This window comes from Choloepus didactylus, chromosome 7, assembly GCF_015220235.1.
Source record: "Choloepus didactylus isolate mChoDid1 chromosome 7, mChoDid1.pri, whole genome shotgun sequence".
In the NCBI taxonomy this organism is placed as follows: domain Eukaryota; kingdom Metazoa; phylum Chordata; class Mammalia; order Pilosa; family Megalonychidae; genus Choloepus; species Choloepus didactylus.
In genome coordinates this window covers 52,306,098-52,329,695 of record NC_051313.1, presented here as the reverse complement: position 1 = coordinate 52,329,695, position 23,598 = coordinate 52,306,098, and the positions used below count along the sequence as shown (strand labels likewise).

Genomic DNA, 23,598 nt, shown 5'->3' with positions numbered 1-23,598 from the left:
GAAGAATAAAATCTGCTTAAACATTTTTAAAGGAGATCAAGAAGACAGATAAACAAAAGCTAACCCCTGACCTTTTAATGAAGGTATCTCTTGTTACAATCTACCATGATGCCTGCACCACAGCAGAAACAAATATTACTATGTGGAATAACATGGGAAACTTCTATTTGATGAATGTGTCTCAGTTCATGGCCTTGAAAATCATGAGAACGCCTTCCTTCATGTCATGCCACATCCTCACTGTGTTTTACTTGTATTCTAAATTCTCAAGGGTGTAGGAGCAAATGCCACTGCAGTTTCACAAGCATAAGATTAGCCCCTCCAAACAGGACTGGGGAAAAAGAAAAAAAGAAATACAAGGGGAACACATCAATTAAGTTGTAATCAAGGAGAGTCTACTGGCTTTTAGGAGAGATCTTGGTTAAGTACTTTTATTAAAGCATCCTACCTCCTCCATTCACCAAAACTACACCAAAAGCCACACCTGAAACGTAGAAATTATAACCAATCTAAATCAAATTTGAATTCATTGTTATAAAGCCTGTATTTTTGTGGGTGAAAATGTTATGGCTAGATGGTCTGGCAACGATCCTCCACACATTTCCCTAAGGGGCTAAAAGACTCTTAGGCACTCACTGAGGTCCCCAACGGGTTAGCACACAAAGGAAGCTACAGTGTTTGCTACCTAACATCTATTTCAGTCCAGCAGTTTGATTCTGTGCCTATCAGATGTCCCTTTATACCCACTTCCCTGCATTGGATCTAACTTAAGCATTCAGTGGAACAAAAGGGATTAAAAAAAAAACTTGTCTCCTCCATCTTCAATAATAGCTTTTATAATGCAAGTGGGACATAAATGTATGGATTTCTGGTACAAGAAAAAAATCACTTTATAGCTAATTGGGTATGCCACTACAGAACAGATCTATACAGACTTTCGGAATTCCGTGATGTTACATAATAATGCCAGCTTTCCATTCCTTTGCTTTCCAGAAAACCATACCTGAAGTGAAGTATTTTTAAGGTTTCAGGCCAAAATAAACATTTCTGAAAACTCCAGATAACTGAATCAACTGAGACAAGCACGGCAGGTTTATTGGATTTCCTCTTCTACCTCTGTGAATACAGACACAGCCTTGGAGCTTACTGTGTCACTCTCAGTAATGGGCAGAATTTAACAAGATCTCACGGAGAGCCCATATTTGTAATATTTTCCCATGGTCTCTTCCTAGGCTGGGCCTCCAGTTTCCACAGGTGCATGCCTTGTGGGTAGCCCCTGGAACCAAAAAAAGGGGAAGGAGAGGAATCTGCGGGAAGTGTCTGGGGGGTTCTCTGCCTGAGGCTTTTCCTTCCCAGGAGGGAGGGGAATCTTTTTTCCTTTGGAGTTTTGGAGCTCTCCAGAAGGCCTCTTCAGGGTCTCCCCAAAGCAAGAAGTTGACTAAAGGTTTGGGAAATTTACAAAACAGAGAGAGAAAGGTTTATTTTTCCTTCTGCTACTTGGAATTTAAGGGAACTCAGGGATTCGGGAATGTTATTTTGAAAGTTCACTGGATACTTGCATCTTAACAGAGACCTTTCCTCCCAGCTACACTAGTTCTTTCTCAAATTAACCCTTGAGTAAACACAAATAAGAAATAATAGCTAACCCTCAAAAGTAATTTTTTTATTCAAAAGTGAATTAAGGGAATAAAATTATCCTTAAAAGGGTCTATGTAGGACCCAAGCAGCATCCCAAGCAGCTGGGGATTTGTGGTGGGTAGAACGAAGATTCTCCCAACTCTCTCCCCAGACCCTTCCCCCAACCCTGCCCCAACCCCCAACATGCCTAGCTGTATTAGTCTCCTAGCTGCTAAAATAAATACCATACAATGAGTTGGCTTAAACAACAGGAATGTATTGGCTCACAGTTTTGAGCCAAAATTGGATGTCAGCAAGGTGATGCTTTCAATCCAAAGACTGGAGTCCTAGGCTGGTTGCCAGCAATCCTTGGTCCTTGGCTTTTCTGTCACATGGCAATGCATGGGGCCACATCTTATTTCTCTTCAGGTTTCACTGACTTCCAGCTTCTGGCTGCTCTCCATGGCGTCCTCTTCTGCATCCAAATTCCTTTGCTTATAAAGACTTCAGCCATGTGGGATTTAGGCCTACCCTCATTCAGCTTGGGTACACCTTAATTAATAACATCTTCAAAAGTCCTATTTGCAAATGGGTTCACACACATAGAACCAGGGTATGGGACATGAATATGCCTTTTTGTGGGGGACATAATTCAATCCCAACAGTCTGCCCTCTGGACCCCAAAAAGACACCTCCACATGCAAAATACATTCACTGCATCATAATATCCCAAAAGCCTTAAACCATTTTAGAACAGTTCTATCTACAAAGCTTCATCAAAATTAGTTATAGGTGTGGCTCATTCTAGGGCAAAATTTTTATCTGATGGATCTGTGATAACTAGAAAACAAGTTATCTGCTTGCGTTATACAACAGTGGGACAAGCATAGGACAAACATTACCATTCCAAAAGAAGAAATTTGAAGGAAAATAGGGGTCATAGTTCCCAAATAAGTACAAAAGTCAGCAGGGCAAACTCCATTAGATTTCAAGGTCTGAGAGTCATCTGCGGATCAATGTTTTGTCCTCCGGGCCCGCTACAGCAGCACCCCTACCCTTTCCAAGTGCTTGCACAGCGGCCATGCTCTCCCTGAACACTGGGGTATAGGCCTCATCTCCATACATTGGGGTGGCATTCTCCCTGAACAAAAGGGAACAAGACTCATCCCCTCCAAGCACAGGGGTAGGCTTGCCCTTTCTTTCTGCACACATGAGTGGGCCCACACTCTCGTCAGGAAGAGATCTCTTTGGTCCAGACCTCAGCTTCCATGGGTTCTGCCCTTGAAGTCACTCTTCCTTCATTTCATCCCTTCTCTCTCCCTTTCAGTGCAGGCTTGCAAAAACCTTGTTGACCTTGCGTGAAGTTCAAGCAGCTCAAAAGTATCAGACCTTTCCACAGATCCTTCCTGGGTAACTGCATTTCCAATCCTGACTTCTACTGAAAAGGATGACTGGATCCAAGTTCAGCCACACCCTCTCTAGCAAAAGGTTGTTCAGTTAAGTCCTCACATGGAAACCCGTTCTCTGGAGACTCGCTTCCCAGAAGCTCAGGGAGGTCCCTGACAGAGCCACTATCTCAGCCACTATCTCATAGTCTCAGGGCACACTATCCAGATAGGCTGACCATTTTTCAAAACCATCATTTACTGGATTCTTTGTGCTTAAGAGTTCAGTTCTACACTTATCCCTTTCCTCTAGCATTTTACTGTAAACTGCAAGGAGAAACCAGGCTGTACCTTCCATACACAGCTTGGAAACCTCCTCAGATAAATATCCAAATTCTACTTTTGATCCAACATCAGAACACAAATTTGCCAAGTTCTCTGCCACTTTATAACAAGAATCACCTTTCTTCCAATTTCAATAACACATTCATCATTTCCTTTTAAGGCTTTATCAAAAGTACATTTATTATCCGTATTTCTACCAACAGTCTCTTCAAAACAATCTAGGCTTTTTCTATCAAGTGCCTCACAATTATTCCTCTACCCATCACCCAATTCCATAGCTGTTTCCACATTTTTAGGTATTTATGATAGCAGCACCCCACCTCCTGATACCAAAAACTGCAGTAGTTTTCCAGCTGCTAAAACAAATACCATAAAATGCATTGGCTTAAACAATGGGAATTTACTGGCTCATGGTTTTGAGGCTAGAAGTTGTTCAAAACTGAGGCATCAGCAAGACAATGTTTTCTCCCCAAAGACTGTGGCATTCTGGGGTTGGTTGCCAATGATCCTTGGTCCCGCCTTTTCTGTCACATGGCCGTATTTTCTCCTTTCTCTTCCAGGTTCCACTGACTAGCTACTCCCCATGGCTTCTTCTACTGTGTCCAATTTCCTTTGCTTATAAGGACTTCAGCCATATTGAATTAAGGCACACCACCATTCAGTCTGGGCACACCTTAACTAATAATGCCTTCAAAGGTCCTATTTACAAATGGATTCACACCCACAGAACCAGGGGTTGGGACCTAAATATGCTTTTTGTGGGGACCATAATTCAATCCCCAACACCTTACATCGCATACTAGCTCAGGGCTGTGGTGGGGGTTGGGGGTGGGGGTGAGGGAGGTGCAGGGATGGAAGGGGACAGAAGATGAACTTTTACCAGGGAGTACATATAAAATGAAGTACATACCCAGAACAAGTAGTAGTGATGGGTGGTACTTTGGAACTGTGCTGAATCAAAGACTTTCTAACTGGAATTTAAATCTTCTGAACCACTGTATAAATCAAAAACTTTAAGCAAAGTACCAACTAAAACGTAAGGCTTTTGGATCCTTTTTCAGAGAGCTGACAAAGCAAAAGCTCTTCCCTTCAGTGGACCTATCAATCAAATGAGGCAGTACTTTGGAGGGCTGGCTGCATCCAGGGAAAGGCACAGAGGGTTGGATGGCTTGGGCTGGGTCTTCATTTCCCTCTGTCTCTGCAAAGCTGGGAGTGGAGACTGGCAAGCAAGGAAAATGGGCTCTGTCCCACAAGGCTTTTTCCAGAAGCTAACCATGTCGCCCAAACCACTCCTTTCGGTCCACACTGCAGCATGCTGAGATGCGAGGCCCAGCAGGTCTCCTTTGATAATAAGAAATAGACCCAGGTTTATTCCAGGAAGGCTGAGTCTACAATTGCTCCCTCATTGACTGTACCTCCGTCCCTCTTCTCTCCCTAGCACCCTACTTGCTCCCACTCCCTTTACCTCTGTAATGAGGTGGAGAGGTGGGGAGTGATGCTTCGGGTCAGCCCTGGCATAAACTGGACAAGAACCAAAAATAGAGAGAGGAAAAGAAAAATAAGAGGTTGCAAAAACAAGGGACCGAAACAGCAAGTTTCCCATTTAGAAAGAGAGCTGAATGGATGACACAGAGATGATGGAGAAGAACCTTCAACAATCAACCCCATGCTGAGTGTATCTCTTGGCAGCGGCAAGTTCCCTAAAAGCTACTGGGAGAGCATCAGACCCAGAAGTAACAATTAATGCCAAAAAAAAAGTGGGCCTAACAATTCTTAATTAAATCTTTCAAACAAGATAAAGTTTGTAGAAATCAGGGAGGAAATTTCTCTCATTTATTGAGGTGTAGAAAAAGGTGCTGAGATTTCAGAAAATGGATGAAAGAAAAGGAAAAAGGCCCACAGGACAACCTGTAAAGCAAGAAAAACCATGTCTGCCTAACTCGCAGGGTGTCAGAGCCAGCACAATGCCTCAACCTCAAAAGGGACACCTCATCAACGCCATGTGTGTCAGTTTAAAACTTAGGGAGCACCACTTGGAGTCAGGGAATCAGAACAAACACTCTACATAAAGGAGGAAGAAGTTGTTCCTGGAACGTAGAAAAGCTCTTGTTACCTGAGGAAAACTGCCTATAATCTTACAAAGACTAAACAATTTATTTCAGCTAGGAATTTTCTCCTGACATAGTTTTCTATTCCCTCCTTCTGGGTACCTGACGTAATATTACTTCACTTCAGCAGTTTGCATTTGTAAATAGCCCTGAAATACCAACCTCACCTCACTGAGTTCTAGTCTAGATCAGGGGTCAGTAAATTACAGCCCAAAGGCTAAGACATTTGTATATTTTTAAATGGTCAAAATAAAGCAGAAGAATAATATTTTGTATTATGTGAAATTCAAAGTTCAGTGCCCACAATAAAGTTTTATTAGAACTCAGTCATGCTGATTCGTTTACATATTGTCCACTACAGTGGCAAAGTTGAGTAGCTGCGACAGAGATTTACAGTCCGCAAAGTCTAAAATACTACTGACTGGACTTCACAGAAAATGTGCGCTGACCCCTGGTCTAGATACCTCAAAATTGTCATAACTTTTACCTCTAAATAAGTCAGATTTCTCATCCCAAACTGTTAATGCAGAAAACTTGAAAAGTGTGGGGAGTGTCTGAAAAGTTTACTGGAAAGGATGGGGCCAGGCCTGCCCAGCTGCCCCAGACCCCGGGAACTTACCAGTAGAAATGCTCCTCCACCATTTTCGTCACCGCTCTGGAGACAGCTCTTTCATGAGGACCAAGATTTTTGTTTAAATTCACTCCAAGTTTCTCTTCCAGAAAGTCAATTATGAACTCTGTGCCAGAAACTTTTTCATTATTATATTCAATCCAAGGCATTTTCCCTTGAGCAGAAAGTTTTCCACCAAAATAGTTCTAGCAGAGTAAATTTTAAAAAGAGAAAAACAGCATTGTATTTAAATTTCACAGTACGATTAATAGAAACAAACACTACGAACATTCCAACCTTATGTTTGATAGTGGCTGTACTAGTCAAGTGAGTGAATTCAACACATAAATAATTTGAGAGAATAAATGGTAACTCTAGAAAAAGAAACAATGATTTACATCAAATGAAGATACCACGTTACTCCCAGAGATTTCATCATGGTCTCTGGCTTATTATTAGGAAAAAAAAAAAAAAATTCTGCTGGCTCCCACAAGGATTTGTTGAAATTATCCTGGTAATAGTCAGTCTAGTTATAATGTAGTAACAATCCAAGAATGCAAGAAGTGAAAATAAATCCTAAGGAGGCTTGAACTGACTAAGGCTACTGACCAAAGACCTGACTTAAAATCCAGAATCTCACACAGGAATAATGCTCAATACCACAAGCAGTCCCAGAAATTCCTAGGCCCTGGCATAAGCCTCTGGATCAAATCCTAAGGATGGTGCGCAGAAAGCTGTGCTCTCTACAAGCTCCCCTTTGATTCATACGCACACTAGAAGCTCACAGTGAGCCACAGGACACTGACCCAGAATGGGGTAGAGGTGGGGTCGCAAACACTGTATTACCACTTAGAATTACAGAGTGGCATTTTCTGCCCACGGTATGAAAACAATCAAGATCTCAGCCACACTGATGGATGGGATTCTGTTGTAATGATTCCATTCCATCTACGCCGACATTTTTTTTAGTAAATCTGGATCATTTAGAGCCCAAAGTTCTTGAAACTTGAATCAATTCTTTTGGTGTTCTATGCATCCTAAATGAATCAGATTAGCACAAACCCTTCCTGGTACTTCATACAAATAGGTAGCTCAGGCACTGGTGGACAATGGCAAGCACTGACTCCTGAAGAGGAACTAGCACTCTCAAACACTAGGGCGGGAATATTCGTAAAATGGGACGACAACTCTGAAACAGTTGTTCAAATGATCCAGCCATCTCACTCCTAGGTATTTAACCAAAAGAAAAGAAAGCATGGGTCCACGCAAAGACTCATCCATCAGTGTTCACAGAATGTTCATTTGCAATGGTCAAAAACAGGGAAAAAAGTCACTGTCTGGCAAGAGAAGAGTGAACAAACTAAGTGTGGTACATTCCTGTTCAAAGGAACTACTGCTACACACAACGACACAGACGAGGCTCCTAATTTTGCTGACTGAAATGAGCCAGACAAAAAGAGTACATACTGTGGGATCCCACCTAAATAAACTCTAGAAAATGAAAACTAATCTATAGTCACAGAAAGCCTAGCTGCAGTTGATTGGGGATATGGGGAGAGGAGGGAGGGATTATCAAGGGGTAGAAGGAAATTTTGTGTGGTGATGGATATCCAGATTGTGGTAATGGCTTCATGAGTATATACATATGTCAACATTTAAACCATATGCTTTAAATACGTACATGTGTTTGTCAATTTATCCAAAAAAAGTTGCTTTTTAATAAAAGATAGTGTTAGAAAAAATTTTAAATACATCAGTCCTCCAGATATTTAAACTGTTTCTCTGGGGCAGGGGTCAGCAAACTTTTTCCCTAGAGGACCAGAGAGTAAATAGTTTAGGTTTTGTGGGCCATATGGCCTGGGCCACATCCTCTTGACCCTACAGCGGTGGCAGGAAAGCAGCCACAGACTAGACATAAATGAATGAGCATGGCTTGTGCCGATAACTAGTTATTTGTGGACCAAATTTGAATTTCATATAATACAAAATATTATTCTTCTTTTGACTTTTTTCAACTATTGAAAAATGTAAAAACCATTCTTAGTTCACGGGCTTGATCTGGTCCCCAAGCCATAGTTTCCTAGACCCTGTTCTAAAGGCATCCAGTTACCATCCTCGCCTCCGAGAGAAACAAAATTAAAATCAACTAACCATTTGGACCAAGCCTTGGACAAGATACCTCTTTGCAAAGGTGTATTATGACAGGCAGCTCTGAGAGGGTCACCTTCTAGGAGACCTGTGGTCAAATCCCACTTTTAGGCCTGAAACCCTCAAATTTTTTTTAAAAGGACGTTTTTTCTTGTGGGAAACCACTGGGATTAGCAAAGGTGACTATTATTCTAGTTTTTTTTACTTAGATCAGGCCAAGATTTGTGTGTGCCTTTCCCAGAAACCAGTGGCATTAATTACAGTCATGCAAATAGTACATCTTACCACAAGGGAAGAAAACATAGAATGTTGCAGAGTTTCTAAGACAAGCCTCTGAGCCTAGGAATTATGCTGCTGCTTGTGTTGTTGTATGTACCAAAGCATGCATGATCAACGAATTGACCTCAAGTAAGATAAAAGGACTGGCTATCATCCCTCTTAAAGGCAGCCTATTTCCCATAGACTAGGGCCTGGTTGAGGGGCCTGGCTTCTCAGACTTTTGAGGTAGCATCATCTTTTTGGGAGGCTGAAAAGCAAAGCAGGTGCTAGTTAAATGCTGTTTATAACTGTCTTGGGCAGAGGACAACGGGGACGTTGGTCTCCACCTCTTGGTATCTAGATACTATATGTCACTGCTTATTTTAAAGAATGAAACTGGACCTAGCCTGAAGGACTGCAGTTAACCACAGGGCCTTTGTGTGATTTAGAAAACAGAACCTCCTCTGGGTAGACACAGTCCATACCAGGGTTCACAGCTTGGCAAGTAGAACTGACTCTGGAGTTCACCCTCACCCCCTGGCAGGGCACTGTTGTGCAGTGAGCAGCCTGCACAACCTTACACGACAGCACTAGACGTTAATCCCTGATGTTAACCAGAAAAAATGTCAGGTAGTTGCTAGTACATCTGACATTCATGTACTTTATATATTAAAGATGTAAATTTACCACTTAACCTAGCACATGTTTCAGATTTCTCGATACCACACACATCCTCCTTGATACATCCCCTTCTGGACTCATGCCACTCTCAGATGCAATCCATCCTCTACAATGACCTAAGAGCGAACTGCTTGCAATGCAAATCAGATACCCGACCTCTGCTGCACAAAATTATCCCACTGCTTTAATGGCGTTAGTCCAACTCCCGCCACACCTAGCGATCTGGGCCCACACACCTACTACCTGCCCACCTGCCCAGCCCCATTGCCCTCAAGCCCCTCTGGTCTTGTGAACTCCAAGAACCAGGCCCAGCCATGTCAAGGTCTTCCCACCTTCCAGACCTTGCGCACCCTTCACCTTTTATAGGAATCCCATTTCCCACTCTCTGCAAAGTCCTATCCATCCCAGAAATGTCAGGTCAAATTTCACCTTTTTAGTGAACTATCTCTCCAGGGTGAACCATTACCTGCCCTTCCTCCATGCTTCCACTGTACAGTGCATATTCTCATTACAGAATAACTGTTTGCACATCTGCCTTCCTCTCTTGACCACTCTCTATCCCCTGGGTGCTTAGCACATTTTTTATACAGACCAGTTTTTTGAATGGCAGATACAAAAATCAGGAAACAACTCTTACGGAAATGAAAGCTCTAATACATTTTTATTGTCAAAAATTTTGCTCACTAGGTAAAAGAGCAGGAGGCAGCATTTTAGATATGCCATGATTATGTCCAAGTAAAACAGACAAATTGAAAAAATATTAAAAGAGAGAAACTCACAAAAATGTCAGGACTAACTGGTAGGACTATGGTAAGATTTGGGTGATGTTTTCTTTCTCATGCTTTTCAATCTTTCTAAATGTGGTTATATTACTTTTATAATAATAAATATATATCTTTACGTAAAATACTTTCTTTTCATTAACTTCCCGAAATACATTAAAGAACTACTGGTCTATTATTATTAGTGTAATTGGAGTCTGACTAGCTGACTAGGGGTAATCTCTGAAAGTAATTTTGAGAAGAAAGATGAAGAGGTAAATACTCCATATTTTTTCCAAGCTGATGATTCCCCTGCAAGACTATGCAGGTGAGAAACTGCCACACTTATACTACATTATTAGCACAGTGGTGAAAGCCATGGATTTTGGAGTTAAAAATCTAACTCTATCATTTATTCACTTGTGACCTTGGACTTAATTTGCCCCCTCCCTGGGCCTCAATTTCCTCATCCATAGAATGGATATAATAACAGTTGTGAGGTTTAAATGAGAAAATGCACATCAATTGTTTGACCAAGTACATGCATCAGAAGTATTTGCATCACCATTTTGAGATGGAGAATTTGAGACCCTGGGAGAGAACCCAAGTCTTGGGACTCTATTTTGCTACACTGGCTATAGTATTCCAAACTTTATAACTACATTTATACTCCAATATATTCACTGCACCCTTGGAATCATCTTGAAGGAGCTAAATTTGGGATAATTTGAGCAGCTTTTGTGAATTATAACACATTGAAAGAAAAATCCATGAATCCACTAAGTTTTCAAGTTTTCTAGAAGAATGCCCTTGTTTTTTGGAGATGCACAATAATGTCCTTGTTTTTTGGATATGCAAGCTGAAGTTTTGAGGGGTTAAGTGTCATGATGCCTACAACTTTCAAATAGTTCAAAAAAAATTGGTCATAAATGTATATATAAACAGAGATAAAGCAAAATGAGCACCACGTTAACAACTGGAAAATCTAGGTAAAGGGCAAATGGGAGTTCACTGTAGCTTAGAAAATTTTCAAAACAAAAAGATAGGGAAGGGGGAATAAGATCAACAAATTAACAGAACATCAAAGTTAGGGCTCAGAGCCAAAGCAGAGAGTTCCAATGGGGCCATTTTCTTTCTTTTTTTCTTTCTCTTATTTAAAAATAATTATTGTGTGAAATGCATTCTTCTATATAACCAGTCATGTCAGCTGATGTAGGTGTCTTTATGCATATCCAGAGAAATACATGGAAGGATGGTCTAAAATACCAGGGATGGCTCTCTCTAGATGGTAGGATGTCAGGTGGTTTTTACTTTCCACTTCACTTCTTTGTACTGTTTGAAATTTTTGTAATTTTCTTATAAATAATGAGAAAAAAAACAATAAAGCAGTTTTGGTTTTGAAAAAAAATGAGCTACATCTGTAAAACCTCCCTGTACATTTTTCCAACTTCCTGTGAATCTATAATAACTACAAAATAAAGGGTTTTTTTTTTTAAATGAGCTTCCAAGATATCTTGATTTTAAGAAAATTACTGTGTCCAATCAATATATCAAGCTTCTTAAAAACAGTCTTGTGAGTTCCTACTAGGGGTCATCAAATATTTATTCCAGACTCACTTAGATTAAAAAATACAAAAGTTTCTAATATAAGGTCATAAGCTTAGGAACAAGGCATTCTGACATTTTTTAAAAGGCACAGGGCAAAGAAGGGGCAGAAGGTGGAGCTCCCTGTGTCCACGACCAAATATCTCTCTACTGATGGGTCCAAGAAATGAGCTCCACCAGCACTTCCCAGGCACCACGTCCACCAGCACAAACCCTTGCTGACAACACACAGCTCCCAGAGCACCCCAGACAGGCACAGAACACCATGTTCTAAACCACAAAAGCATTTTCGTTTTACCTAAGATCTCCGCCACGGCCTGAACATCCCCTCCATCTATTTTCCTTAGAGTCTTTACAGAAAATAAAACACCCCTGGACAATTACTTTTTTAAAAACATACTTATAGGAAATAATTATTTTGGAAGGGGGTAAAAAAACTCTCTGTAATAGCTTAGGCTTCCCAGTGAGGCATGTGTCCTGCTGCTCCAGTTTACTAACTAGAAGCAGCCACTCTGAAACATGAACAAAGGTAGTTAGGCGATTGGTAAAGACAGGTCTGCAGCAGTCAGCGCTTGATGATTTGAAGGAAAGAAAGGAAAGGGCAAAACAGCCTGGCAGTTGCTGCAGCTGCTGCAAACAGCAGGAGTACTTCATCAAGGGTGTGGAGTGCAAAACTTATCTGAAAGCAGTCAGAGACTGCAGAGCACAAAATTCAGGGCTTGGCCCCTGATACAAAGATGACAATGCTAAAGAAGGCAATCTGGTTGACAGCGATAATGGAATAGAGTCAGGTGGCTGCTGCAGGGAACCTCCTCCTTCAATCTGAGCCCCTCATTGACGTGCTCTTTCAATTGTTGAACAACAATCTTCCAAATAGGATCCAATGCATTTAGATCATTCAAGCTTTGTCTGTTTTTATGACTACTTTTTTCCCCAAGGATGGCTTACAAAGTCATGCATAATTTTCTCCCTGTTTCTCTCTCCAGACTCACCACTGGCACTCCAGTTCCCAGTCATAAAGAACACCCTATGCCCTTCCGGATCCCTCCACCCAAAGTCAGGGCTCAGTACCGTTCCAGATGGCACCTCCATAATAGCACTTACCAAGCTGAAAGTATGCAATCAGTTTCCTTCCAGCACTGCCTTGGAAGGATCACTGCAGTCCCATTCCCTCTTCCAGACAGAAACAAGCTCAGAAAGCACAGTCCTGGGAATTCAGGAGTCCAAGGGCAATATCACATTCAGGCCAGCCCCAAAACTTGGCTGGATGGCGAACAGTCCCCTTCCAACCTCCCAGCTGGTCTGTCACAGCCTTGGGAGACCACCTCCTCCCAATGCTACTGCTTCTTCAGGGTTTAAAGGTGACCCCTTGGCCAGAGGAGCCATTTGGAGGAGTGGCAGCAAATTGGAGGGACCACAGTGGTCTGAGGGTGCTAAAGCTCTCCTTCCTTAAACTTCTTAAACAGAGCCTGTGACACTTGGGCTTTACGCCTTGCCCAGCACAAATTCCCAGGCAGGGAAGTGGATATCCTTGATAAACAGTTGCTCTCACACCAATGTAACTATATACCTAAGGAGTATATCCATTATAAGAGAAGGACAACACAATGAATATATATGACATGACACAAAACACAATTATTGGGACCCCAAATTTTTAATTAGCGTTATAAGTATCCTCCACGAGACAAAAGAAGAGACCAGGAATACAAACAAAGTAGAAATATTAAGAAGAAAAATATAAATGTTGAAATAAAGAACATAATAGATGAGATAAATAGCACAATGGATACAAAAAGAAAACAGAGCAAAGCAACAGAAACTCAGAAAGAGGATTTATCCCAGAAAGCAGCAGAAAAGAATTAAGGCATAGAGTTCAGAGGTAGTGGGAAATAAAAGCAGAAAGTTTAGTATATAGATAATGGGGAACAGAGAAGATGGGGAAAACAAAAAGAGGAGGAAATATATAAAGAAAATTGATAATTAATTCCTCAGAATTAAAAAGAGATGAAAGACCTCAAATTAAAAGAGTTTATTAATGACCAAACAGGATACATAAAGATCCCTATCAAGGCACATCATAGCAACATGTAATAATATTAACATTAAAAGCAAATTCTGTGCTTGGCTGTAGAGCCAATGGGGCGAAGCTACCATCTGTGGGATTATGACTGCAGGCCTCTAAGTCAGAATCCTGCCCAGACGGGACATACCGCAGCGCTGTGGAGCCTCGGATGGCTTCGGATGGCCGGTCCCCTGCCGTCCCCGCCAGCAGGCTATCACATCACGCTGGCACATCGGGACTGGGGTCCATAAGGAGGCTCCTTCTCCCAGGGCACGGCGGAAAGGGGGCCACCCATCACCCATAACACACCGCAGGTTCCTGGGGAACCTGGTGCTAAACCATTCATAGATGACCTGCTTCTGGGTCGGGGTTTTGTACATATCAGAGCAGCTCCCTCGCTGCGATCTATTGAAAGTCAGCCCTTGACACAAGGGTTTGTAAAAAAAAAATATGTGAAACAAATAAATGAAAAGAAAAAAAAGGAAAATGCTACTATACAATGATACTGTGAGCCATTGATTGCATACTTTGGATGAATTATATGGTGTATGAGTATATCTCAATAAAATTGCATTTTTAAAAAAAAGCAAATTCTAAAAGCTTCCAGAAAAAAATGAAAAAGAACAAGAATCAGATTAACATCAGATTTTTCAATAGCAAACCAGATACAAAAAGACAATGGAGTAATATTTTTAATGAGCTGACGGAAAATAATCTTGAACCTAGAATTTTCAAATGTGAGTGCATAATAAAGACATTCTTAGGCACAGAACTACAGAAGGTTCATTCTAAAATTTTCATCAAGAAAATACTCAAATAAAAACAAAAATAAATCCTGGAGCATAAGATATATGGGAAATAAGGCTAGTCAAGTAACTTAATAGAGTTTATTGTCTAAAACTGACACAGAAAAAAGAAAACAAAAAATATTTCCAAAATTCCAGAACTAAAATGCTAGACACTAGCAACACAGTTGGGATGGGGACTGGGGAGAAAGGGCGAGATCAAAGAGATCTGTGAAACTGCTAAAGTTCTTGTCTGGTTTAGAGGGTAAGCACAGAACTTGATACATTTAGGAAATAAATAGGAGTAAACAGACACAAACATGGGTCTTAAGATCAACCAACAGAACAATAAAAATAGAATGTATAATTTGTAAGTTTTAAGAAAAAAATTATAAGGAAAAAAATTTTTCTCTCTCCATTCAAAAGCAGGAAATGAGAATAAATAAAAAAGAAAATAAAGTAAAGAGAAAATATAAAATAAGTTGTTAGATATAAGTCGTAATAAAACAACAATTACAATGAATGTAAATGAGTTAAACTCACCAATTAAAGGAATCTCAGATTGGATAAAAGTAATACATTGCCTATGAGAGACAAACATAAAACATAATACAGAATGGTTGAAAAAACAAAAGGATGAAGAAAGCTATCACAACCAAATATGAACCAAAAGAAAGCTAGAGAAGTAATCTTAGCATCTGATAAAACAGAATTCAAGGTTTAAAAAAAAAAAAATCACAAGGAACAAAGAAAGATGCTATGTACTGGAAAAAGAGACAATGGAATATAAAATATAATTTCATCTGATATGTACCTAGCAATATAACCTCAAATATAAAAAGACTCTTACATAAAACACTAACTAACAGAATACCAGAAACAAGAGGTAAATCAACAAATATATGTGAATATTTTAACATACTTCTTTCAGAAACTGCTAAAACAAGCAGACAGAAAAATAAGTAGAGCTATAGAAGATATAAATAATATACCAAACATGCTCAAGCAAGTAGATATAGAGAGAGCTCTACACCCACAGAATATGTAATTTTTTCACCATTTATAAAAATTAACCACACACTAGGATAAAGCCACAGTAAATTCCAAGGAATCAATATCACAAAGACTATCTTCTCTGACCATGAAATTAGAAATCAATAACAAAATGAAAGTTTTTTTAAAAAAAAATTCCAGATGTCTAGAACTCAACTAAAAAGAAAAGCATGGGAATTTTAAAAATATTCATAGAATTGAATGACAATGAAAACACAACAGGTCAAACTTATGAGACATGGACAAAGTATTACCCAGAGGGAAATTCATACCTTCAAATATATTTCTCTGTTCACTCTATAATGCAAAAATGAGCAAGCATTTCCCTGAAAGTCACTCAAATAGAACATGGAGCACTGTGGAAAAGCTTTCACAAAATGTACAAATCTATAGCCCCTGCCCCCATGATCATGAGAGACAAAATATAATGCTATTAAAAAAAAAAAAAAAAAAAAAACCTAAAGGAAAAAGAACAAAATAGGTAATGGCACACCCACCTTTATTAATAGCCACTGGGTAGAACTATCCAAAATATTAACCAAAGCATATGGTACATCAGGGAAAAATAACATCGCCCTGAATCCCTCAAAAGTCCACCTACCCTTTTGATCTGTCATTAAACCAGATGTAAAAGGCAAGAAACCCTAGAATCAAGTACCTCCATCTTACTAAGGAACTTTATCCTACCAGTTTTTACCCTACCCCTCTAGCACCAAGAGCATGCTCTTTCCACTGTGTGAGATTAAATACATCCTCCTCTACCAGAAACTGCTGTCATGAGATTAAAAACATTTTTGCACACAAGTACCTGATAAGGTAAATCAGCCATCCTTAAATAAGTTTCCATTTTCAAACAGAAAGGGGATAAACTGGGGACACCATTGTTAGGTCTTGCAAATTGATGCAAAATAATAGCATCTTTGGAGTCAATCTCTTGCTGTTTCCTGTCAAAAGCAAAACAGAAATAAAGAACAAGCCATGTGTTATACATTTATTTCCCTTAGTTCCTGAAAAGACCCTATTGGGTCACAGCTTCTCAATGAGCAAGCAGATCTGTTTGTTACAGGCACTTACTTCATGCAGATATACTTATGGATGGCAGGCTTAGTCAAAATACAAGGAACCTTACAAACTCTGAATTACCATGACCTCAAAGGCTCAGAGAAGAAACTGCATGTCAACCTTTCTGCTATCTTTAGCCTTTGGGCAGGAAGATTGTTTTCTGGGACAGGTCCACCTCTTCTCCACCAGCTCTGCTTACTACGTGGCAGGCATTGTTCTGAGGGCTTCACAGATATTATCTCATTAATTCTGACGGCTCATGCGGTATATACATTTTATAGATGAATAAACTGAGGAACAGAGGGTTAACTTGCCCAAAGTCACATTAGTAGTAAATGACACAATGTAGACTGAACCAGAGAGTCAAGAGTCTGAGTTCTTGACCACTACACCATACCATGAAATGGTCTATTCATCCAGAGGACCAAGACTAAACAGTGCAGATTTGCTTTGTGCACATTTGCAGGGAACCCATGACTCTGAATATTCTGGTCCCTCTTCCAAACTGTCTGTGTCCTCACCTGGCCTTTCACCTGTGGCGCCACGGAATCTGATTTCTAGGCTCTCTCTCATCTTCTCCGCCCTCACAGCGTTCCCATTTCCAGCCCACAGTATACACCTTAGTACCCCTGCTTTTACCCTGTCGTCTGTCTCATCCACACATCCATAGCATTCCATCTTTTCCTTTGGCTGTTTGCAGAGAGAGGACTTCCCTGGGTACCATTTTTCATGAGCCACCATGGAGTAGAGAGAGTGCTGAGTTTCAAGCCTTGATCTGGGGTCAAGTCCAATCCCTGCTTGCTGCCCGCTGGCATGTAGCCCTGGACCTCTCCTCCTTCCTCACCCAAAAGGTGAGGACAGTACTGATTAGGCATTGATTACCATGAGGATTAAATAAGGAAATCTATCAAGTATTATGTAAATGTGGAGTGGTGAAATTTATTCTCATCCAAAGAGTACGGTTTTATCGCCTTAAGCTACCAAAATGTTATTTCATCTACTCATACACACTCTCCTACATTTCTCCAGAATCTTGTACAATCTCCATCTTTCATTCCACCTAAACATGTCCCAGTCAAAGAAACCTCACTCTTCCCTTTGGCCTTCCCTGAGCCTCTGGTTCCCTGGGTATAATCCCACACCTACTTCCACCCAAGCAAAGACAAGCTCTGTGTATCACCATCGCACAGGAGCTCATTTACTGACCCTTCTTCATTTGGTAAAAGAAACCCTTTTGGAGAAGTTTACCACCTGAACACGTATTCAACTAAAGAGCTGAAATTTGAAAATATTGGTTCTCTTAGTCAAAATAATAAAAGTATTTGCTGCTTTCTGGCAATATTCACTACAAAAAGATTTTCATTTAGATAGTAATATGTGGGAGGTCAGATATTACCAACTCAAGAAACTGCTTAGACTGTGTTTGTACAGCACAAACTACTGACTTGACAATTACTTAATTCTGTCAAGTCAAATAATTCAAGTCACAAAGCAGTATTTTAATGTAAATTATCCAGGCAAAAATTTAAGAACTAAAAGGAGAGAAGATAAATATAAAAGCCCCTGCTCCACTCTCCAGAACGATCTAATTTTAATGGTTGATTTGGTCACATCAAAATAAGAATGGATACAATGTGCCAAGCAGATACCAAAGAAATGCATGCAATTCTGACAATAACACTAGAGAGTGGTCATTTTTATTATAGTTTAAATTTAGTATGTCATACTATACTTACATTTTATGATAGACAGGAAATTGAAATTCAGACAGTTTAGATAAGATAAAGTCTATAATTCCAGTTCTCAAGCCCTTAAGCACTTAAACTACACCAAAATGAGCAATTCCTCAGTTATTTTTATTAACACAACCAGTGAGTTAGGACCATGCAAGCTTCAGGGACCTTGTGACAAAAGTTTGTAATAGTTGATGGCCAACTTCTACCGAATGCTCACTTTATGTCGAACTATGTTCTAAGCATTTCACAAATGCTAACTTGTTTAATCAAGTCTATGAAAAAGGTACTATTATCATCCCCATTTTTACAGGTAAGGAAACCAAGTAACCAAGAAGTTAACTATCATATCCAAAGTTACATGGTTGGTTAAAGGCAGAGCCTGAATTTGAACCCAGGCAACTTGGCTCCAACGCCCTCCCTTCACACATGAGGAACCTCTCTCTAATTTAGGATCAGAGGATCCGCGTGGGTTGTTAAGGTGACCTTATAATAAAGTTTGTGTATAAGAACACTGTAGAGCATCCAGACTAGCTCCTACTCTCATTGGTAGAAATATCATAGAAGACCATGCCTTTGTATATGGCTGATTAGCCATCAGTTTATGGAGACTTGGTGTTCACTCATGGGCTGCTTTAATTCCCTAAGTTTTCTAGGACAGGCTGAGCCCGTGCCAAAAGGGCAAATGAGCTACTAATAACAACGTCATTACTTAGTCATTCAATTCACAAACAAAAATTTCCAAATGCCTGATTAAATTTAAGATAGCTGCAAGGCTATCTCCACTCAGGGAAAATATAGTTGAGGGCTAGAACAGTATTAGTTTTAAAATAACATGGTAGAAAAACAATGGGTAAAGCCAAGAATACCCACTTTAGTTACACTCAATAATTAAACTTTCTAAATAATCCTCATCTGTCAACTGTACTTTCCACTCTGGAGGCATAGCCATAGATTTATGTTAAACCTATGCAGCAGAAAATCCAAGTAAAGTGGTGAAGTGTTTGCAATTGCCAGTGAATTCAGACAGTGTAGCCACTTTAAGATGTATGTTCCACCCCAGATGCATCAGGTTTTGTTTTGTTTTGTTTGCCTAAACTACACAACTGAAGCTGACATTTCACCTTAAGTGGAAGTCTCTATCATGTAACCTCTGAAGCCTCAGTCTTCCACCTTCCTGTCCTTTTTCCCTCATCCCTCTGTGGTCCCTGGGATCTTTCAGAAACTCAGCCCCACCCCCACCCCCACCCTGGTGCCCCATCTTCCCCTGAGCAATGCCCCAGTTCACTGCATTTCTCTTCCACTTCCCCATCAAGATTTATTTCACAATTGGTACTTCCTACAAGGCAGTGGTAACAAGTGCAGGCTCCACGGACACACGTTCCCAGATTAGGATTCCATACTGTTACTCGCTGTGTGATCTTGGGCAAGGTGCTTAACCTCCCTCAGCCTCAATTTCCTTATCTATAAATGAGGACCATGCCTCTTGCAACACACGTAAAAGCCTTATATGTATAGTCCCTACTAGGTGCTCAAAAATAGGCAGCCATTTTTATCCTCTGCATTATAACAGGGTTTCCCAATTCAGTTTAAACATTTGTCAAAAAACAAAAAGTGAAGAAGCCAAGGACTTAAGAAAGAACGCCTTAAAACTCAAATAAGTGCCAAATGCTCAGGTTTGGATCCTCCAAGTGGGAAAGTAGGTGTCTGTGGGCAGAGGACTCATGTCTGTCCAGCCACCACACCTAACCAGGGCGTGGCCTGCTCCCAGGGTGAGTTCTGTGGTTCCCGCTATTTCTGCAAGGTCACTGAAGCAATGCTCTAGACTCAATCCTGTCAGAGCCTGCCCTGCCTTCACTTTCTCCAAAAAGTGGAAACTGGTGAGATGCCACAGGGCTCAGAAACCTCAAAAAGCTTTGAAACTGGAAAATAACTGAGAAATGCCTGGGTTACCATTTAAATTAACTCCAGTAATATTTTAGCTCTTCATATACCTTGAAACCTAACTTGAAACAGTTCTAAAACTAGCCTAAATATAAAATCTAGAGAGGACATTTCAATTTCCAAGTTTTTTTATTTGGTTAAACTAGACTTCAGGCACTGTGCTAGATGAGAAAAACAAACAGGTAATAAGCTTAAAATAAAACTTCTCAATTACAGGATAAATAATATGAAAACCAATACATTTCTCCAAACCTAAAAAACTTCCCACCCTCTCAGAGACTGGAAATATTCAAAACACCTAAGACAGGCTGTCACAAGGCCAGGCTGGAATCCTGCAGATTGGAAAAGGTCACCTATCACTGCCTTTGTTTATACCCAATTGTGTAGGACTTCCCCACTGGAAAAAGGCAGCATGGACACATTTCTTGCTCTTAATACTAGCCAACAGGGGCTACTGAGAAAGGACCTGCTTCTGGTAATCTTCCAGGGTCAGAGGGCTCAAACCCACAGAAATTTTAGCCTTAAATTGATGTAACAACTAGCCAAAGAACGCTCCCAATACCCTATGGTATTACCTTACTCAAACAAAGATCTCAAGTCTGGCGAATGTACACCAGCAAGGGCCTCCATTTTCTGTATTTCCAAGTCAATCCTGTAAACATTATGCTGCAGCGGATGCAACTGTTTTACAGCACTGGGGACTCCTTGCTATGTTAAGCACGCCCATGTGCTAATCCTGTCCTCGGAGCTCCTACTGTTCACACAACAATTACATTTAAACCGGAACATGGTGGTTAGCTTTAAATAGCAAATAACCAGATAACCAGGTTAACATATCAAAACTGCCCACCACTACACTTGGCCATACATACTTACAGTACCCAGAGCTCACTGGGGCTTTTGCAATTTCAGCCTCTTGATGTTGACATTTGGGGAAGGAGAGTGGAGAATTAACCTTTAGGTAAAAGATGAGGATAACAGTTAATATTCCAGCATTATTACCTATAAACAAATAAGGCATTTCAAGGAAGTGGGGCTTAGTATTTCTACGAGACTTAATTCCATTGTTGAAAACACACTGCAGTTGGGATTTTACTAAAGACATTTCATAACAGACTATTTTGCTAGATGACTAGTGACTCAGAGCATCCTTGCTCTTAGCACTGAAAGGTTGGGAGACAAACGTTTTCCCTCCCAACACCAGTTTAATCCTCCTGTCAACTCTAAAACTACCCCTCACGGCCAGTTGACCACGGACTGCCTTTGGGGAAAGGTAAGGGCAGGACGCGTAGGCATTTAGGCAGAGTGACGGAGGGGCTGGCACGGGCCCCCCAGGACGCCAGCCCTGCCTGGCCAGTTGTCCCTCTCCGGGCCCCTCCGCGGGGCCCTCTCTCCGGCTCACCTAATGACCAGGAGTTCGTGGAGCAGATACGCAGCTGCGGCCAGCAAAGCTCCCCCAGTCAAGTAAAGGGTTTTCTTCCACCAGGGATCGGAGCCCAGCCCTGCCATGATCCCACCGTAATCCTGCAAAGGGAAAGCGATGATGTCCCCATAAAAGGAGAAGGGTTCCTCGGACCCGGCCCACCAGCCGAAGAAGGAGACGCTCTGGTTCCAGCTCAGATCCACCACGCACGGCCTGGACGAGGCAAAGCCAACCCCCCAGTGCATGCTGCGCTGCTGGCTGCGGGCGCCCCTCCCAGGGCCCGCGCCGCCCGCATGGGAAGGGGCCGGCTCGGCCCGGCGCCGGCTCAGCTACGCTCGGAGGGCGCGGGCGGCGCGGGCGGCGGCGTCGGAGGAGACGGCGGCACAGGAAGGGCGCAAGCCGCGGGCGGCGGGCCTGGCCGGCGGGGCCCTAAGGCCCTGGGCGGCATTGGGAGGCCGCCGACTCCTCCCCGCAGCGGCCTCTCCGCGCCGCTCTTTGTGTCGGCGCCGGGGGAGAAGGGCCGCGTGATGTCATTGCCTCCCGGGGCAGGGAAACAGAGGCGGGATAAAGTCACCTACCCCCGCGCCCTGCCCCCGCCCGCATCTCCGCGGCCCGGCAGCCTACGCCCCGGCCGGAGCTGCAGGGCTGGAGCGCGCCGGGTGGCCTCCGCGCCTCCAGGCGGCACGCCCAGGAACCGCCCGCAGGGCGAGGGCAAGGGCTGCGGCGGCAGCTGGAAATGCGGCTGTCCGGGGTGGAAGGTGCAGTCCGGATCCCGGATATCGGCCCGCCGCACCCTCCGGCCCGCCCTCCGCCTTCTCCTTCGCCTCCGCCCCTCCCACAGGCCGGAGTGCGGGGAGCGCGCGGGACTCACCTGGGACTGTGTGGAAATGCTGGAGGGAAACACCACCCCGCGGGGGCGGGGGACTTGGGCTCGGATTAAGGTCGGGAATTAGAATGTTTTGGGCCATCAAGAAAGCACTATGTATTTACATAATTTATAAAAGCATTCTTATTGCATTACACAATGACCTAGGTCTTGGTCGTGTGCTCACGGAGAGTTGTCCGGTTTGACAAATAACAACAAAAATGTACTCTAGATAGAGAGATACCGCCCCAACATGCCCGTTGGAAAGTATTACCAGGGAACTCGCCAATCCACACATTTATTTTTAAGTGTTTTTAAAATTCTTTTTGGTGCAGAAAATCTACCGAATGATTGTGTGTGTTGGTGGTGGTGGTGTTGCTATCTTCATTTAAAAAAAATCCGTCAGGACAAAGAATAGGACCATGTTTCCTAGAAGTTTGCAATGTGTATACAAATTTTAGTAAGAGAATGCATAGCCTAAAATTTAGTTTAGATGAATTGAAATTAAAAAAAAAAAAAAAAATTCAAGTCATTGGGGTTTCCTTCCTCTAAGGTGAAAGGATGTAATAACCTTGCAGGCTTTAAGAAACTGGAGCTTGGGGAGAACTGGACTGCTCCATCTTTCTACTTCCCAGACCCCACTGGCTGCCCAAAACAGCAGTCGTTGTGATAAAAATATGTGTCATTGATAAAATATGAAGGAGTCTCTCTACATATGCAAGCCCCACGTAGATTAGGGGAGTTGGTAGCCGGGGCTGGTGTCCAAGCACCAGTCCTGAGGGACCCCAGACACCACTGGGAATAGAATTTACGTGACCTCTTGGAAAGAAGTAGTGTGCGTGGTTGAAAGTGAATCTTCCATGAGCACCTTGGGAGGAGTGAGACCCTAGGGCCTTCCAGGGAGAGCGGGGTCTGGAGGCGGCAGGGCCTTGTGCATGCAAGCAGAGTGAGCTGAAATGCTCTGCACCTCGAGGAGCCAAGAAGGGCTGGCACCAGTGATCCTTCATCCCCTTCTAAGCCCTTCCCTACATAACATGCACAGCCTTTCCTGTAAGTAGATGTTAAGTCAATATTATAGAACATCAGTTTAAGATCTGATACAGAATTATTTGCCTGAGTGTCTGGGTCCAGCTATGGGAGTGGACAAACT

The 23,598-nt window shown here is 42.0% G+C and overlaps 1 protein-coding gene across 3 annotated transcripts in view; it reads right to left on the bottom strand.

The window, feature by feature from the left end:
* Positions 1-22,459, bottom strand: part of FAXC (failed axon connections homolog, metaxin like GST domain containing) — a 72,457-nt gene extending 49,998 nt beyond the window's left edge. For 2 of the 3 annotated variants that reach the window (XM_037843627.1, XM_037843628.1), the window contains exons 1-3: positions 21,563-21,992; positions 16,230-16,365; positions 6,075-6,271 (exon numbers count right to left, since the gene is read on the bottom strand). In XM_037843627.1, the coding sequence (XP_037699555.1) occupies positions 6,075-6,271; positions 16,230-16,365; positions 21,563-21,828 (599 nt within the window). In that variant the 5' untranslated portion in view covers positions 21,829-21,992. Of the gene's footprint in view, positions 1-6,074; positions 6,272-16,229; positions 16,366-21,562; positions 21,993-22,454 lie in introns of those variants that run through there. The other variant, XM_037843629.1, reaches the window with a different exon arrangement.
* Between the last annotated feature and the right edge of the window lie 1,139 nt (positions 22,460-23,598).